This window comes from Onychostruthus taczanowskii, unplaced genomic scaffold (assembly GCF_017590055.1).
Source record: "Onychostruthus taczanowskii isolate IOZ18803 unplaced genomic scaffold, ASM1759005v1 scaffold7, whole genome shotgun sequence".
Lineage (NCBI taxonomy): Eukaryota > Metazoa > Chordata > Aves > Passeriformes > Passeridae > Onychostruthus > Onychostruthus taczanowskii.
The window spans coordinates 4,326,974-4,346,739 of NW_024504786.1; the positions used below are offsets into that span (position 1 = coordinate 4,326,974).

General features: G+C 41.3%; 1 protein-coding gene and 1 long non-coding RNA gene across 3 annotated transcripts in view; one reads left to right on the forward strand and one right to left on the reverse strand.

Annotated features, from left to right (window-relative positions):
* The window catches only part of SLC1A7 (solute carrier family 1 member 7), a 48,578-nt gene extending 37,620 nt beyond the window's left edge, over nt 1-10,958 (forward strand). For both annotated transcript variants that reach the window (XM_041421528.1, XM_041421529.1), the window contains 4 exons: nt 1,139-1,333; nt 4,441-4,575; nt 8,540-8,639; nt 10,722-10,958. In XM_041421528.1, the coding sequence (XP_041277462.1) occupies nt 1,139-1,333; nt 4,441-4,575; nt 8,540-8,639; nt 10,722-10,958 (667 nt within the window). The remainder of the gene's footprint in view (nt 1-1,138; nt 1,334-4,440; nt 4,576-8,539; nt 8,640-10,721) is intronic.
* Nucleotides 1-19,766, reverse strand: part of LOC121345022 — a 56,322-nt gene extending 36,556 nt beyond the window's left edge. Inside the window, exons 1-2 of the long non-coding RNA XR_005953916.1 lie at nt 18,925-19,766; nt 17,127-17,187 (exon numbers count right to left, since the gene is read on the reverse strand). This is a non-coding gene — a long non-coding RNA (uncharacterized LOC121345022). The remainder of the gene's footprint in view (nt 1-17,126; nt 17,188-18,924) is intronic.

A 19,766-nucleotide genomic window follows, 5' to 3' on the forward strand; every position in this document is an offset into this window, starting at 1 on the left:
CACCATACTGTATTTCCCTTATTGCCATCTTTTTTAAGAGGCAACTTTGGAGCAATTTTGAAGAAGTTTGCTATATTACATCTATTTAAATAGTCTCAGATAGTAAGCAGTGTATTAGATTTGGAAATATTTTGTGATTTGTGTATTTTTTCAGTGCTGTTACTTATTTTCCATACAAACTAATATGCCATAAAAATTTTTTTTCATTAAAAAAATGAAAAAATATTCACTCACTTGAATGCAGCCTCATTATCATGACATCAGTCAATGAGACACCACATCGTAAAATGCAGAATGTTACCAAAAGGTTGATAAAATATACAAATAAATATATTTCAGTGTATTAGTATTTAAAAATGTGTACCTCTTATTAATAAAGAGAAAATATATGACCATATAGTGTTTTGTTAATTGTCTCAGTTAATGGAAACAAAAATCAGAAATATTTGTTAGGGTATCAAGCTCAATTTAAAATGAATACCTGTCAAATGTTCTTATACCCTTCCATTCTATTCCATACACATCTCATTTACATATGTACACATTATTCTATGACCTGCAGTTATGTGTTGTTACATGATCAGACAAGGGATGGGGGCAGATTTGTCCCAGGGAGAAAATTGGATTTTATATTTTTAAATACAGACGTTTTGTCTGCAACTTTTATTTTCAGGCTGCTGTTGATAAGATCTTTGTCTAACCCTTTGCAGAAATAAAAAATTGTTTACATATGAGGTAGGCTTGGAAGGAAACGTTTTTAGAAACCGTAAGTGTAAAACAGTTTTCAGAGATTTTAGTAATAAGCTGCACAGAATGTTGTTCCTTTGTTTTGCATTTGAGTGTACAACATTTGAGTGCTTCTGTGGGAATTCTGTCCATTTGCTTCTGAAACAGTGAAAGAGAGAAAAATATTTCTAAATTTAGGAGGCAAAATTAGCACTAACTCCAACATTTACACATGTAACTGTCCTTATCCTCCATCAAGCAAAGGAGTGAGTTACCTGGCAAGTGAGTCCCAGGCACAGCAAGGAGCCAGAAGCTCGGATGGTTGTGTGAAACCTCCCCTGCCAGGACAAGGTTTACCACAATTCCCCAGAAACAAAAATAACCCAGTGTGTGTTTCTTTGCTGTCCTGCAGCTCAGCCACTCTGCCTATCACTTTCAAGTGCTTGCTGGAGAACAACCACGTGGACAGGAGGATCGCGCGCTTCGTGCTGCCCGTGGGAGCCACCATCAACATGGACGGGACGGCGCTGTACGAGGCCGTGGCCGCCATCTTCATCGCCCAAGTCAACAACTACGAGCTGGACTTTGGGCAGATCATCACCATAAGGTACAAACCCAAATTCCACATCCTGGGGTTTGCTGGTTTGCATAGGATCATGGAACCAGTTGAGTTGGAAGGGACCCATCAGGCCCATCATTTTGTTGAGTCTGAGGCACTACTCTTGGATGTAGCAAGAACAAAACTCATCTTTGCTGTTATCAAAGATGCATCACTCATCGAAGGGTTGTTTCCGAGTAACACAGAGATTGGGGACTCTCAAAGAGGAATTGTAGTGGTCCTGTTCAATGGATGCTTGAGGACACCGGGAAATGTGCTTCTGTTTGAGGGTAACTGTCTAATTTTTGCTTTTAGGCAACCCATTGATCACTTCTAGCATTGGAACATTTTATTATTATTGGTGTTTAGAACACTATTTTAAACTTCACAACTGTTTTCAACTTGAAGTCTGACTTTTGTCTTCAAGTGAAAGGAAAAGGTTAAAAGTTGCAAAACTGGAAGTCTTATATCAAGTAACAAGGAATAGTGTGTTCTGGGAAGCCCTGGCAGGATCAGGGGAAGAGGGAAGGAGGACAGATGCTACCATCAGGGCAGGTTTTCATGAAGATGTCAGGTCACTAAGATGTCTTTTTAATTGTCTTCTCTGCTGCTTGTTAAAGCAGAAAGCTTCCTAAACAACCACACTCTCAGTTGGTAGAGAGTGTTATAGCTGCGTACTCCATCCTTGAAAGGTCTGTAATGGATCCAAAAGATTGGAAGATCCAGCTGAACAATTACTGCCAGAATAACTCCAGTGACTGCCAAAGAATTCCTCAGGGACTGAAACCTGCAGGTTTCCAGCAGGGAACAAATGATTATAAAAACATTCCTCATAGTCAGAGCTTTGTGCAATATATTTGAGATCTGCTTAACTACCACCCACTGACCTCATCACTGCCCCATGTACACTGCTGGGCCTTGCCCATCTTCTGCTGGACCTGAAAACTTTCATGACAAGAAGAGGAGTGTGCTGAAGCCAACCCCAGATGACAGCTGAGGTTTGCTAATGGGCTTTTGGCAAGACCTGGTCGGACTACAAAAAGAAGAAATAAATTGTGCCCATATGAGCTCTTGCTTCAGGCTTGCACTCTTTGAAAACTGCTGGAATGAGCTTGTTCTAAAATTTAGTCTTTTGTGATTTGGAATTTTGAGATATTTTTTTAGCATGTGATGCTAAAATATAGGAGAGCATGAACAGATATTACACACACTTTGAAGTAAAGAACAGTAATTTTAAAAATGAAGGAGAAGAAGGGTGACAGTAAATGGAAAGAATGTAAGCTCTAACTTTTTTCTTAGCAGAACCTCCTTTTATCTCCTTTACCCCCCACATTAAGTGCTAGTACACAAGGACAAGACAGAAATAAAACAGTAGAGTGAAAATACAAGTAAAGATTGGGGAAAATCCAAGAAGAGAAGAAAAATAAAAAGATGCACAAATGAGGAAGCTAAACAGGAAATCATGGTGGACTCAGTACCATCAACGATGTAATCCAAATTCTAACAGTATTCTATAGACCAAACCTACCCTAGATCTTGATACTTTAGGACCCAGAGATTTAAAATTCAAATAATTCTGAATGCCAGAATATTTTTGCCAGAGGGGAAAAAAATTAGACAAATAATCAGTCTACTTTGCTCATAGTTTGTAAAATCCAGGTTAACAGTTTCTATCAATGCAAACATTGACATAGCAGAGAAAGAAAGTAAAGATTCCATCAACTGATCATCTTACAGAAAGAAAATTCTATATTAAGGTAAAGATGGAATGGAATAGCAGATGAGCTTGTTTGTAAAATCTTAAGTTAAATATTCCTGGTTTTACTCCCTATTAAGTCCTGAGACTTTGTGGCCTGATGTAAGAGGCAGAAGCAGTCCTGATGAGACAGCCATTTCATAGCACTAACTGGAAAGCCTTTAAATGTTAGTTATAGTTATCTCTTACTCAGCTACTGAGCTTCTGTCCCTATCTATGCTCCATTACAATGTTATTAGGATGCTACACAAGTTAACTTTTGCAAAATTTAATTTTAGGTCTTTCCCCTTCCCTATCTCACCCACATACTAATGTTTTGGGGTTTTTTAAACAAAAAGGGCTCTAAGTAGAAATACTGCTGCTGCTGTACTGGTACACTGTACAGCTGTAAGCAGGGGACTGGATATCCCTGTGTTTCAGTTTCCATATGGGAGAATACACTTATCCTCATTTTCCATAGTAGGTTAATGAGACTTAACTGCTTGCCAAAAGCTCTGACATTCTTGACTGATGAATGCAGAGGATTATCAGTGTAAATGCTTTCTGTCATCCTTTTACAACTGTCAACATTTGTTCTTTGTCTCTCTACTGGATGGCCTAGCTCTTGGAAGTCACTAGTTTGGTGGAAATGAATACATCCAGTCACTTTTGCTCCTGGAAAAAGGAATTAAATCCCTCCCTTAAAAATAACATTATGAAAAGAATGTTAAACCTGCCAGGTCTACTCTTGCCCTGGTCTCCCACTCATTTCTACTTGCCTGGCTGAAAAAATGGTATGAAGGTCAAGTAAAAATACTTTCCAGAAACTGAACATGTACAGTCACATTCAGGCTTGCTGCATATTTAGATCCAAGTATGCAAAGCCATGCGCTGTGCAAGGGTTTCACCCTGGCCCAGCCTCTTCACCCTTGGTCTAACCCTTGAGACAGATTGACAGTAAAGGCCCCAGGCAGGGCCAGCCACGGATTTGCCCATGGTGACCCAGAGGTGTCTGCTGGGAGCTTGGCTGCCAAGGACAACAGCCATGAGGGGGGCTGGCAGACTCCTGGCACACAGCTCTGGGTGGTGTCATCACCCAGGACAAGCTGGCAGAACTCAGCCCACAGCCTGGCTGGCCCCTCTGCTCTGCACCTTTGATACTGGGAGAGAACAGAACTGCCCCACCAGTGCCAAGGCTGCAAAGGCTGAGGGTGAGAATTTAGCCCTGGGCAGATAGTTTGGCCTATCCTTGCTGTCTCACCTGGATTCTGTCCACAAAACATTGGCACTTCCATGCAGTGGCTTGTGTAAGAGCATGGTTTAGAAACATGTGTGGTTTCTTCCAGAAAGTAAAGATTATTCCTTTCTTTCCTTGTTAAAGTATCACAGCAACAGCTGCCAGCATAGGTGCTGCAGGCATCCCACAGGCTGGCCTGGTGACAATGGTCATTGTTCTCACCTCGGTGGGGTTACCAACAGACGACATCACGTTGATTATTGCTGTCGACTGGGCACTGTAAGTAACACTATAGATATAGATATAGATATAGATATAAAGGCAAAGGAAGTGATTATGTCATTTGAAATAGGATTAATATAGCCTTAGATTAAAAACTCTGATGTGGACATTATATTGAAAAAGACAGATAAATGAGGGAGTCTAGATAGGCAGTGATTATGTCATTTGAAATAGTATTGATATAGCCTTAGATTAAAAACTCTGCTGATGTGGACATTATATTGAAAAAGACTGATAAATGAGGGAGTCTAGATGAGTCTTGGAAATACGTCTTGCATGGAAAGGCTGAAGAAATGGAGTCCATTTAGTCTAAAACCAGAGCTGAAAAGGTCACTACAGCAGTTTATTACATAGACAAGATTGTCCAGAAGAGGACATATTGATCAATCTTCACCTTCACAGGGAGGGAGGATGAAGAAGTAGAGCAAAGCACCTACCTCAATTCAGATCCCAAAATAACTTAAGGACTACTTTTATGTAGAAGGATAGTCAGGCAGTGGAAGTGGCTGCACCTAGCCAGGTTGGATGATGAGCTTCAAGACAAGTTTGAAGGCTGAGCCAGACAAATGTGCTTAAGGGGCAACTCTGGCACCTTTCCTTGGGCAAGGATAAGGGGCCAACATTCCTAGGAAACATGGTTTGCCTGCACTCTGCTTCAGCCCACTGACATTTCAAGGCCATCATCTCAGAGCAGGGAAGCACTCTGCAAGAGGCCTGAGCCACTGCTAAAGCCAGCAAGTACCACTGCCACCACTGGCACCCCTGGCACCCCCGTGCCCACAAGAGCCATGACAGCATGGTGATGGTGTGGGCTGTGCATGGCTACTGCTGCTGCAACCCCAGTACAGTCAGCCTGAGTGCTGGCACCAATAATGTCTTCCTTTCACCACAGATCCTGATGCAATTCTATGCTCTCTGATTTCAGTGCGAAACAGGCAGCACCTGCTTGCAGCCCCCAGTTTTGCAACTGCAGCCATTCTGCAGAGAGGGCACTTTGCTGCATCCCCAATCAGGGGGCATTTAACAGCACAACCAGGGGCTGAAACTTAACACAGTCAGGATGAAAGGGATTTGTGTCACCCATGAGAAGAGTCACTTTAAAAATTCATATGGAGTGGTTTATCTGAACTCTCAACTTTCATGTATATGCTGATGAACAATCAATTTGGAATAGTCTAGGAAGATAGATCATAAAATACTGGTCCCTAGCTCATTAGCATGTCAATTAACTGTGTAACTAGCATATGCATACACAAGGTAATTTCCAAATTATTTTTATTTAAGCTATTTAAAATATATCTCCTTTAGTATAGGGCGTTTCATTACATCAGGGTTCTGGATAAATTGTGTTACAAGTCCATTCTGTTATATATCCTATTTTATTCAACTTTTAGCCACTTTTTTTTTAATGAAGAATTGTGAGAAAAAAATATTTTCTGTCCAGTGTAATAGAATATTATTATTATTATAAGCATTAACAGGAGTAATGAATCTTGTGTTGTATGAATATTTTAAGACTGTATTACAAAAGCCTTTTCCCTCTATATGGCTCAGTTTTTGCCCAGCTCTTGCAACATCAACATTTCATTGTTTTTCCAGTAAGCCTTCCAGTGTACATGGGAATTATTCTTCTTTTTGTCTTACACAACTATTCAAAACAACCAAGCAAAGACTTTTCAGGCTATAGCTCCAGATGGTACTAAAAAGTGAGTAAGGAATAGACCAAATTTTCTGTCTTTTGCAGATGACCTTTAAAACAAAAAGCATATTTATGTATTTCGGCACTTGGTGGTTTCAAGAGCCTGCAGATGCAAAGTGTCAACATGGTTGACACGATGAATATTTTCAGTATTAGTTTTGGAAGTACTGGAGTATGAAGAATGCTTAAAGAAGGCTGGTTAGATGATCTCAGGAGACTGAAATACCCATTACAATGCACTGCAGGTATTACACCTCTCTTAGGTAGCCATAACGTGTATGTGACCTTCATACCTTTAGCTAGTGCTTAGAGACATAAAGAAGAAAACCAAAATGTTTCCTAGCTCATTTATCAAACACAAGGTAAAAGTTTTGCATCTTTAATAATATCAATTACAGCTCAAATACCTATGAGACACACGTTTGCACTGAGAGAAATGCCACCAGCAGCAGGTTGGCCTCTCAGTGGAGAAATGCCAGTGGTGTGTTGTGATTCTCCTCATGCATAGTGCAGACTGCTCCATACACTCAGAATGTGGAACAAACTGGTCAAACAACGTGCCAGGCAGTCCCTTTTCTTGAGTTTCAGTGTGGAGCACTGTTTCTTTGGAAAAACCCTGTCTTGAAGGGATGTTAATTAGAGCTCAAAAGGGAGCTCAAACTCTTGAGCTCTGTTCATACAACTTCTTCTCTACCACAGCTGACTTGTTGCACAATCCAAAATTCACAACACTGAATATCTTTCCAAGAATCACTATTTGATAATCAAGAAGGAAAGAAGTCAGTGTGTAACAGGAACTTTTAACAGTGTGTGCTGTAACTGCCTTTTTTTCCCTGTTTAACATGTTCTTGTGGAAATTTCCGAACCCAAAAAGACAAAATCCAAAATCAGAACAGCAGGAATTAAAAAAATGGATTGAGCAAACAAGTGTAGGACTGGGTCCTGGAGTCAACAACTGTGTCTAGGTGTAGGCTGTGGAGTATTATTGCTGAAGTTACTCACAGTTGCACACACAATGTGGTAACTCCACACACAAATAAGCTTTCATGCAGGAATTTTCATGATAACTAAGCAAACAAATGCATAAACATTTACATGCACTGAGTACCAACCCAAAGTATCTGAAAAAAAATATCAGCACAGAGTTTCAATTCTTTTCTATATTAAGATACAGGATCAGAAATCTGGGCAGTGTTGATATTGGACTGTCACTGACTTTAATAAGCCAAACATCTGGAGATTTCTGAACCTCCATTTTATAACGTACATTTATAAATTAAGTTACTAACATGACAGAGTTTTCAGATGTATATGTTTTTCTTGGAAAAGACATTATGTATTTCAGACCTAGAAGCTATATAATCTATCTGAAATCTCATCAATTTTAACTAATAGGTTCCAGGATGATTCAAGTGTAATGCTTCTATATGGCAGACAGTTACTTTTGTCTATTTGCAATCTGTATTTTAACAGATTTATTTTTTTAGACAGTGGGTAAAAGGTGTAAACAGGGAAGAAATCCCGTAAGTGAATAAATGAAAAATAGTTTAACTATGTATACCAAATACTGTCAAGCATACAAATTTAAATTGGAAAAGGTAACTGAAAATGAAGAGTCTTTAGGAGCTACTGCCTAGGTTGTGTAAGAGTCAAAGTCACCACAGGTTTTACAGAAATGAACATTACTTAAATATGGTCAGTGGCTGCTTGGTTTGTGAGTGTAGCTACATAGCAATCTTCTGAATTATTTTGATTGTATCCTGCCCATTCTACCAACACAATAATCTTATTAAGTAGCACTTTGGTTGCTAAGATTGGTACCATGATCACTAATATAAGGGACTGGTTGTGTTGGCTGATCTCTGCTTTTATTGAATTCTGACATTTGCAGCACCAGTCTCCAAATCAGGCCATGTTGCTGGACCTTAACGTATAAACTGGGACAGAAATGCAGGTGTGATGTGCAGTTCCACCTTTTTAGTGCTGAATCAGCTTGCATCTCTAGGGGGACACAGCTACTCCACTTAGCTCAGTTACACAATCAAGTGTGTGGCAGCACAGCACACCAAGCTCAGAAAAGGCTGGAAAACCCAAATTACCTGTTCAATAATACAGGATGCCTGATACCAAACTTCTTAACATTTCTAAACATTTTAGCTCATAAACCCAGCAAAACTGGCCTTCAGGCATAATTACAGCTGATGGAAGCACAGGAATTTACCCAAAGAGCCAACACCTTACCATTATTGTTTCATTTTCCAGAGACAGGTTTAGAACAATGATCAATGTCCTGGGGGACGCGCTGGCTGCTGGGATCATGGCCCACATCTGCCGGAAGGAGTTCATCAAGGATGGCAATGAGGTAACCACACTGTGAGCCATGGTGTGCCAGGGTGTGCTGTACTGTGGCAAAGAACCTGTGAGCCCCCCCATTTGATTCCTCCAGTTTATAAAGGATGCTTCAGAGAAAGGACAGAATTGGGCAATGGGCAGCTTAGCACATGGGATGGAGGGATCTTTTCCCATTATGTCATGTGAAAAGCCACTGGAGTCAGAGCTTGCAAGGCAGCTGTGTCTGGCACACTGGGGATGGGAGCAGCAGAAGCAGCTGCGCTGTCCTGCAAATGCATGAGATGCTGGGACTGTGAGTCCCACACTCAGCACCCAGGTCCTGACTGGCCAGTAATTTGTCCTGCTAGAAGTGTGACCAGCATCAGGGCAGGGTGACAGATGTCCTTGACCACCTGTGTGGAGGGAGAAGTAAAGGTATGCATGAGTGTGTATGTGTGTAATCAATGAGCTCACATCAAAAGCAACTACCCTGGCACTGCTAGCCCCTGAGTCAGCATAATCTGAAGCCACCTTTGCAAGAATTTTGTTTCCAGACTAGCACAAGCACGACTCATCCTAGACTTCATTCTCAGACATCTTCATGATTTCTACATTTAATACAAGTCCTTCCTTACAGCTTTGTTTTTTCCTCCTCTGTATCTTTTTTCATACAGCACACATACATCTGTATTCTGCCCCTGCCTCCTTCCACTCCTATGCATTTTCTCCTTCCTCCTTGGCATGCATGATTCAATCTTTCCTTGTAACAGGAACTCCTCATGTCCTTCCTTCAATCCTTGACAAAGGAGATTCCTAATTCCATGAGCCCATCAGATTTGGAGGTGCTAATCTCCAACCATTTTAGCTCATGGCAGAATCTCATTACCTTTCTTCAACTAAGACAGAACAGTAATGCAGGAACACTTCTTCATTGGGACTAATCTTCACAAGACAAGTTTCATTTCTGTGCATCATCTGTAGGTTTCCACACAAATAGCAAAGTTTTGCTTCTATCATTATTTCTCTCATTTTAGAATTTTGTGGTCAATCCCATTCCCATGCCTTCCTGCAACATTCATTTAAAATTCCTGCTCTTTCAAGTAGTATGTAGAAAGACAGGCAGTGTCCTCTGAGGTAATTAGCACCTGCAGTAATTACTGATGACAGGATTATGCCTGACTACAGGGGCTACACATGCAGCTACCTACAAACCCCCTAAAATACAACCTATGGGCAAGGTAGGTCACCCATTACAAAGCCAGAAGTGTAGGCTGAGCTCCTGCATAACACAGGCCTCCTGACATTTCACTGCTGTATTTAGAACTCAGTCAGAACTTAAGAATAGACGTTGCAGTAATATGAAATCCCTCCTGAGGGATTATTTAGTCATCTGTGATGAGATTTTTCTTTGAATCATGCTCTGTAATGGTATTAAAATATACTGCTAGTCTGCCATACGTTTTGGCTGCATAATTTGTGCAGTTAGTAATATATACCCAAAGGCCATATTTTCTCAGCTGCAAGCCCACCTCCTTTCTTTGCCAGTATTTACGTCTTACTTTCCCCATCAGAATCTGGTTTGATTTAAAGAACACTTCAATATTTAACTTATGAATCAGTTAATAAAATCCCCTTCATTTCTTTCAAAACAGACACAACTGAAGAGACAGGTGTTATTTTATTGGGTTAGAAGAAAGGCATAAGGCAACAACAAATGGTTTGTTGGTCTATTTAATTGCACCCAAGAACAAGCACTGCCCAGAGCTCAGCACAGTGGCCATTGAGAGTCTGTACTTTTTGAAGTGAGCCCTGGAATTCTGGTCTCTATTTACCCTAGTTGTATCAATTTACCAATGGCAAGCACCTGTTACCATGACTGTAAGTTCAATTCGAGTTGTGACAGAATTTGCATTTTTACACAGACTCGTTCGCTTCATGCAGATGGTGCAAAGATGCCTTAGTGTATATGAGAAACAGCTTCTGGAAGTCCATGGGGGCTCTAGATAATCCTGGTGAATGTAAAGCAGCCCACAGGCTTTCCAAGTAAAAATTCCCTTCCTGTTGTATACAGCAATCAGTGGCAGTATTCCAGATCTTAATGCTTTTCACATAGGTGCCATTGATCTGTGAAACTAAGCCTATTAACATCCATCAGATTGTGGCTTACCAGAGAAATGGCTGTGTGAAGACCATGAATGAATCTCGTGGACCAGAAACAGTGAAAGGGTTGCAGCACCATATACCCATACAAGTGGAGCAAGAAGAAACTCCAGTGGAGAATCACACTAAGAAATCCAACAGTAAAGACCACTGCACTATTGAAATAAATGAACTAGAAACAAATGTGTGACTGCTACACTCCGAGGTATCTCACACCCCAGTGACCTGATACCCAATCTCTACCTCACAGCTGGAAGAAGGACTCTTTGCCTTGAACAGGAAAGCGTGGACTTATGACCACCCTGCTTGCACTGGAGCTAGGAGACCAGCTGTGAACGTCAAGAGAGGCACACAGCTTGCAAGAGACACGGGCTTCTTTAGGTGGAAGATTTTACTATGGAAAATTAACTAATGGACTGCTACAGTTTTATTCTGCACTCATTGACTTCAATATAGTATTTGACACTCCCTTGGCTTCCTTTTTTTAAAAAGCTTTTTTTTATTTGACCCTTTTTGATTTTCTAACCAAAGCCTTTTTTTGTGAATCTCAGTAATTACCAACACTGTAGAACTTTTGCGATGTGAAAATGTTTCACCAAAATTGCTAAAGATACTAATTTTGTCTAATATTCGCTAAATATAGAGTTTGTGCTTAGTTTTAGAACAGCAGTAAGAAAATCACACTGATTTCCTGATCTCAAGGGGTTACATCTATTCCTAAATAGTGCAAGCACAGGGGAAGTGAAGTGTGCATTTATGCAAGGAAGGACATTAAGGTAATTGTGATGGGCAGCCTTCAGAGACAGGCAGTCAAGTGTGATACCCAACACAAAGATTTCCTAGATCACTGCAGAGCACAGTTTGCCTTCCAAGTGCCAGATTTATTAACCTTTTTTTAACCTAACTCTTCAGTAAGGTCAGTTCCATTCACTTGCAGTGGCAGAGGTGATGTGAGCTCTAATCCATAAGCACTGGTGCTAATGTGTCCTCTCCTGTACCATATAGGTTGTTCTACTGTAAATATGTATAAACTCAAAGCTCAAGCTCACTATGTGCTGCGTCCAAAGGGCAGACTGAACACAAACTGGGACCCGAGGATGCTGAGTTAAAATGGGGTTTTATGAGGAGTTTGCTGTGGAAACTGCCCCATTATTTCTCATAATTCAGTTGACAGTTACTCCCTTTCCACTGTCTACTGAATCTTGCACTTACAGCAAAGTCTGCCACATATGTTTCCAATGTTTGTGATAGAGAACATTTTTAATAAACCTGCCATTTAAAAACAGGCTGTCTGTGCACTTCTACTATTAGTGTCTTCTTATGTCTGCTAAAATAGAGAGTTGAAGTGAGGAGACCTTTTGAAAAGTTGGGATTTGATCTAGAGATTACACACCAGCTCATACCAATACACTTGACATATTATATTTAGCTACTTGTGGCATAGCAGCTTGAGATACCATGTGCCTGGTATTCTAATATGCTCTTCTCATCTGTAGGGGAAAAATAACCGAGTCCAAAAGGACAATTTCTGCATTAACCAGTAGCAGAAGTGTTTAATGCATTAGCTCATTGCAGATTCAGTGTATCATTCATTCATGATTAGAGGTTTTCCTGGGATGTACATGTTCACCTCTTCAAGGGCTCCTGTTCAGACTGTTTCTTACATCATGCACTGAATAGCTCCCTCAGAGCACTGTAGTATAGGTAGTTTAATTACCAAGCAGTAAAGCCAGAAAGAACACACATAGGTCTTCCTTTCCTCAGAAATCATGCATTATTTTGAAAATATATACAGTTGGTAACTGTTTTTTCGATTTGACTCTAGAGTGAAAACAACAAAGAACACAACGAATAGGAAAGAACTGAAATTATTCAGAGCAGTTTGCTCCAGTACAAGCCAGTAAAGAACCTGTTCTGCAGAGTGTCATAAGAATGAGTGACTGGGGAGAGCTGAGGCTGGTCTGTGCCCCTCTGAATGGGCAGAAGCACTGACTGACAGACACAACATCTGATACTTTTCATCTCAGCAGCACTGGCAGCTCCTGGAGGTCCCCCTCATCCCTCCCAGCTTTCCATTCCTGCCTGCACTGCCTCCCCTCCTCTCCCAGCTGTACAGACCCAGTTATTTATGAGGCCAGACAAAGAACCAGATGAGAAGTATTTTTAATTCAAACCAGTTCACATATGTTTTTAGCATAGTCCTAACAGACAGTTGTATCAACACAAGTGAAGGGGTGATGCAGGGACAAGCTCAAGCAGCCGGGGATGCTCTGGGCAGGGTCTCTGCGTGCCAACCGTGCCCACAAAGAAAACACAACAGAAAGTTTCAGCTCCACCCAGTCAATTACAGCTACATGAAGTGCTAGTATGATCCTGCCAGTCATCTATCAGTTTACAAGCACCTTGCCTAGATAAAAATTACAAAGAAAGAGGCCAAGTGGATCCAAGACTTGGAACAAGTAGTTCTGGACTAAGCGGTTTTGGAGAGTCTGCCCACACACCATGCCACTGTGCCAAGCAGAAAGTGCTCCCAGCCTTCCACCTCCTTCCAGCCCAGCCACCTACAACCTTTGGCTAACTACAAGTGCAAATCCTTTTGCCCCTTGCCTGAGACAGCTTACTTGGTGTGACACTTTTCGGTGCAATCATGGCTCAAGAGGTCTAAGTCAGCTCTGGTGCTTAAGCAGCTCCTAGAAGGAGAACTCCAAATGAGATGAAGCACCAAACATCAGCAGTCAGTTGTGCTGCTCAAGTCCTGCACAACAAAGAAAACTCATTATGGGTTTTCAAAAATTTTGCCCATGATGTTCTCACATGTAGGAAATATGGGAACCTCATGTGTGAATGCATATTTTTATGGAATCAACAGGCTGGTTTAAAATCGGCTCTCTGCATTCAAACCCCACTCAAAGAGTGTCCAGTTCTGCTCTGCAAATTGGAAATGCATTATGTTTTTAACATTTTACTGTTTGGATTTTTAAAATTTGCCTCCCATTCAGCTGGGAGGAAGGCAATGGTCCTGTTTCTCACCTGGCCTTTTCCATTTGTGGTATGAAATGCTCTAGCTAGAGGCCTCAGGCACTTTGGGCCTTGGTTCTGGTGAACGTGTGTTGCTTAGTGTATCGTGTCCTTGACTGGAGCACCTGGCTGCTACTGCAGTCGTTCTGTACTGAACACAAGACACCACTGCTAGCTGGGAGAGGTGACACTGATGTTATGACACTTTCTGATCATTTCTATGGTAAGTTTTCCTCCATTTAGCTATTTTCTGTGTCTCGTGGTGTGTGTTGTCAAGCAGCTTGATGCACAGTGCAATTAGACTAGCAGTAGGTTCCATAAGATATTTGTATGCATGGGTCTGTTCACATTTTCCAGTTATAATCACACTTCCTTCCAACAAAAATAACAAAGCTGTTGATTATCAAGTTAGAGTGCAAGCTTTGTGTTGGTAAATATGTTTCTCCTACTTTCAGAGGATAAAAACAAACATGTGACCTTTACAGTGTCAAAAAATTTATACTAAAAAACCAATCAATCGACCAGTCAATCATTTATTACAACAGTTTGCATGGTATAATTTCAAGCATATGTGGAAAGAACATATTTCTTAACTGGCAACATTCAATCCTATTTTGAAGTTGCCTCCCCCTGCTAAACAGAAAGGGAATGTGGCCAATTAAAGTCTTCTAAAGGCACACTGGGGAAGACTCTTGAGGAGGGAGAGAAGATAATTAAGAAGGGTAGTGCACTGCATACAGCTATAGAAGAAAGAATTTGGGAAGTAACCCAAATCAGCACATATTTATCAGAGGCAGTTTTATGCTTGTTAATTTGCAACTCCTTTGCTCTGATGATACTGCTGAGAAGAAAGCCACTGCAGATTACTGTGGCATAGAACACCATTAAAGACACATTAAAACAGGTTCTTGAGGACTTTGCCAATGCCAAGGAAGTTCTGCAGTGTTGAATTGCTGTAATATATCCTTGTGCAACAATTAGAACTGAGAGAAAGAGATACAACCAGAACACTTACACATCCCACTAATTCCCAAGAGCTTTTGGCTGCCGACCCTAATACAGAAGTTTATAGAACTAATACAGTTACTCATAAGCTCTGCTAGTCTTAATTGATTCTACTTAAATTATTTAATTGCACCTAAGTTTATTTGTGCTAGCTGAATACAAATCCTAACATACAAATAAGATTATCTAAATAGTCAAAACTGGAGTTTAAATTGAGTTGCCCACCCTGCTATTCTAGCAATTCTATAGCATTTAGAAAAGACAGGAACTCTGCAACACCCCCATTTGATGAGGTCTCGCTTTCAGTTCTACAACAAACATCAATTTTAGTCCCTTTTTAACAACAGCAAACTGATTTATAATACTTTCAAAGCAGACAGAAAGCTTCATCTTCAAGCCAGATGGATAGTTTTGGAAATGACCTCAGTCCTTTCTGTGCTTTCCATAAAAATGAGGTAACTATTAGCAGACGGCGGTTGATGTGTGCGAGCAAAATGTGTAACCTGGGAGATAAGTGAATGTGGAAAGCTCAGGCTGCCTTTGATCTTGCCCAGCGCTAAGCCCCCCCCGTCTGTGCCTCTGCTGAGCACCCAGGTGTGTTTTTCCAGCAAGAGCAGCTCTGTCAATGAGCAATTGCTGGCTTTCCCCTGCAGGCATTAAAGCTGACTGGGATCACAGCCCCCCATCTGAGGACTAAGTACAGGGAGGAGACAAAGTAATGAAGGTTTTTCTACCAGAATGCTTCTATTGCCCACCTTGCAGTGGGAGAGCACAGCAGCTTTTCGCAGTAATAACTCTGGCTCTGCTGCATTTGGAAAAGAGGCTCCAGAATAGACAAATTTAATGAACCCATTCACTAAGGGCTGAGCTGAAAATTAAACACATGCATTAAAATTCTCAATTTAGCCTGTGATTTCACCTACAACTGAGATGAGAGACACTCAAAATTACATTCCTTACTAACTACTCTGGAGCATACTGATTGATATTCCTGGAATTTGTAAGAGGGTTTGTCCCACAAAACCCCAAATGGATTAGATCAATAGAACAGGAAGGGTGGTCATTACTTAAGGTCAGGTTCGTTATTCACTCAGACTTCCCAAGTGACCACAAGAATGCAGGGTTTGCTTCCCCTCTGTAAACAGAGAAAAGGTCCTTTCTAAATCAACAGGGTGATGCATGGTAAGGATAAATGAGCTGAAGACTGAGACAGTTACATAACACAGTACAGGGGACTCATGATTACCTTGGATCAGCCACTTCTGTCTCTCTGGAAGCACTACTCACAATAGTGACAAGAATTGCCAGGCTTCCATTTTAAGTGACAGAACCTCAGATGCCATCATTTACAAAGCAGCAACAGTTGTATCACTGTTGCCTAGAAGATGATATATGGGAATAGATTTGGCACAGCAGAGACTTTTGGCAGATTTGTGTCACAAGGTATTTTAGAAATTTTGCAGGCTGTCAAAAGTAAAATCGTAGCAGCCTGTTACTGACAGAGTGGTATTTTGGGGAACGAGTACAGAAGGCTTCAGAAAGACAAGATGGGGAGTATGGTGGGTGAAGAGGGAAAATGTTCAATCACTTCTCCTGCAATAGAATCAAACCTTCTTTCCCAGCTGGCTCCTCAATGAGATGGTCCCAAGAGCTGGAGATGTAGGGAGGGAGCAAAGCATCCTTCCTCCTCACAAAGCTCCTGTCCCCACATGGCCACTGAGGTCTGCAGGTACCCACAGGCATCTGTGACTCCCTTCACAGCTCTCCTTCCCTCCAAACCACCACACAGCACTCAGTCCAGCACAAGAACCTGCAAATGTTGTTCCTGAAGAGTTTGCAACTAAATCATTATAAAACTCTAGATTTCCCTTCCACTGGGAATTCCACTGGGATGTGCTCAGGTAGGTCACAGATGTGCTTTTCAGGTTCCATCTCTGGAAGTTTTGTTCTGCAAGGTACGAAGAGTTCTACATCTGTTGCTTTAAAATCAGCCCTCTTTCATCACAAAGAGATATCTGCATTTCATTTAGGAATTAAATGTATGCTTCTGTGTTTCTGCATGCCACACCAGCTGAAAGCCAGGCTTTGACCCACCACATGAAACTCACCATAGTTAATCATTGCTTTTGAACTTTCCTAAAAGGATCTGATATCTCCAGCCCACCACTTGCCTTCCCCCTGCCTCCCCTCCCCCGAAAAAAGAAGAATTTTAATAAGATGGAAAAACCAGGGGAAGCAAAACAAGAAGTGTTTTATGTTCACAGATATCTCATGTTACATCTGCTACAAAAACTGCATGGGCTAAATGGCAAAACCAAAGAAAAATGAGACTGACCTTGAGATGTTTCATTATGATTTCATGGCTTCTCGTGGTTGTGTTGGGTTTTACCACTAGGCTATTAAAAACATGTGGAAAGTATACAGAACTAAGTCAAACTGAGCATTTTCAACTCTTCTTCTTTTCCATTTAAATACTTTCATATTTCTTTAATGAGTTTTCCAGAAAACAAAGTCCGGAGATTTGGGTAGTCTATATTGATAGTTAATCAGTATAATCTTTGTTTTAGAATAAATCATCCACTTTTTTCAATAAAATAAATAATTTCTCTGACATTAATCCTTCCTAACCTCATATGTGGGGAGGGAGGAATCAGGATGGACAGGAGGTGTCAGTCCAGCAGTGGTTGGATCTAGCTCTAGCAGGAAGTTCTGAAAGGAAGTTTAAAAGCTCTGCAATTGGGAGAATTTTCTCCCAACTCCTTCTCAGCTGTGGTCTCCACACTGGTGCTGAGCACAGGACTGATGTACAGCTCCACACCTCGCTTTCTGCACAAGCACTCCAGAGTAAATTTCACAATAGGTATTAAGAGGTGATCTGCATCCCATTTTGTTCATCTTCCACAGGTGGGAACAACCTGGAAAGATTCACTTTGGTTGTTTCTGCCTGGTTTGGCACTGGGAGATTCCTTTTGGTTCCTCCTAGCTGCTTTGCAGAGAGAGCAGGAACAACCAAAGTGAGTCTTCCAGCATCAAATCATTCAAGCTGTGGATGGTGGGGGTGCCTCAGGGTACACAGCCTCAACTCTTCAGCACATCAGGGAAATGCTTTGAGTTGTATTCCACTGCTGCATTTGCAATAAACAGACCCAAAACAGAGCTCCACCAGAAAGAAGGGGACATCTAGAGTGTTATGTAAGTAATCAAAGTGAATTTTAATCCTGCATAAAAGATGATCTTAAGATCTTTTTAAAGCTAATTCCTGTGATGACTGTCAACAAACACACAATTCTATCCCAAGCAACAAAATGAGTCTCATTAATTTCTTGTATGCAACTGGAATTGAAAATACTGAAAATCAATACAATTTTTTATCAGAAGCAACATTCTCAGCAGTATCATAATCATATGCTAAAAAGAGATTCTGGAACAATCATGGGGAAAATTTGAGTAGCCTGTACAACTGTGCATTAAAACACTCTTTGCCTGATTCAAAACCATTTAATGAAGGACTTTCTTGATGGACTTTTTAATGTCCTTGGATACTACTGAAGAATTTTTATGGAAATACTTTGTATACTGGATTATTAGAACACATTTATCATCCATTGCCTGCACATATATCTCACAGCTGGCTGACTTCACAATAGCAGCATGAATCACAGCCACAGGGCACACCAATATTTTCCTCACTAAAGGCAATGGAGTTCCTTAGGGAATTTACTCACTGTTCTTGTATCAGAATGATAAACCAATTACAATGACCTCCATAAATGGATCCATTAAAGAAGGAAATATTAAAAAAAAAAAAAACAAAAAAAAAAACAACAACTAAGCTTATATTATGTAAGACTCTATATATGTTTAAGTTTTTAGGATACCTACACCCAAGCCCAGGAATTAAGACTCATCAACATTACACTGTAGAATGAAATCAATTAACAGGATATTGGACTGTATCATAGAAGCTTCCCAAGAGACTGCTTCCCATCAAAAATTATATTTGTAAAATATGTCTTTATTCTTGTTAAATAAGAATAAATTTGCTTGGGTTTTTTTAAGAAAAATTTGCAAAAATGTTAGTGGGCTCAGTCAATATGGTGAGAAGGGGCATCATAAACTAAACTCTTATTTACCACCAGGAAACACTTTCAAGAGAGAACAATCAAGAAGTTTTGATCACACCCCTCCCACCTCCCTGCTCTGCATGGACCACTAGGGAGCAGAAGAAATGGCAGTGGGGTCCCAGGAAGGAGGATCCTTCCCATCCTCACGCACTTTGCTCATGCAGGTCCCCAGCCTCACTCCTGCGTGCGCCGAACGGCTGCTCAGGAAAAGTCCCGTGTCTGTCTTGCACAGCAGCAGGAGAGGAGGAGGGCGTGTGGCCACAGACGCCTCGGGAGCAACCCTGCCAGCCCAGCTCTTCAGCACCTGCAGGAGCTGGAGGATCCTTTCCCCAGTTTCCCTTTCAATGTAGTCCTGAAGGATTTATGACAGCTAAGATAAATAATCTCCAAGTCCCAAAAGCAGCAATTCTTCTGTTGAGCAGATGCAGCAGCTCTTCGCCCCAGCAGGGCTGCCTGGCCCAGGCTGCCTGCCCAGTGAGGGGAGCAGCTGCCAGCTCCAGGGAGCAGCGCCACGAGGACCCTGTCCCACTGCTGGGGGCACTGTCCCACTGCCAGGTATCCTGTCCCACTGCTGGGGACACTGTCCTGCTGCCAGATCTTCAGTCAGTTCCTCAAGGAGCTGTCACTGCTCCCTCAAGGGAGGCATTGGCAGCCTCCCTCTGCCCCCACCACATCCCCCTTCAAATTTCATCCAGAGTTTTGATTTGGGGATTTTTCTTTTTTTCATAGAATCACAGAGTCTTTGGATTGTAAGGGGACCTTGAAGACCATCTAGTTCCAATCTCCTGCCATGGGCAGGGACACGTTCCACCAGCTCCAAGCCCCATCCAATTCACCTTGAACACCTCCAA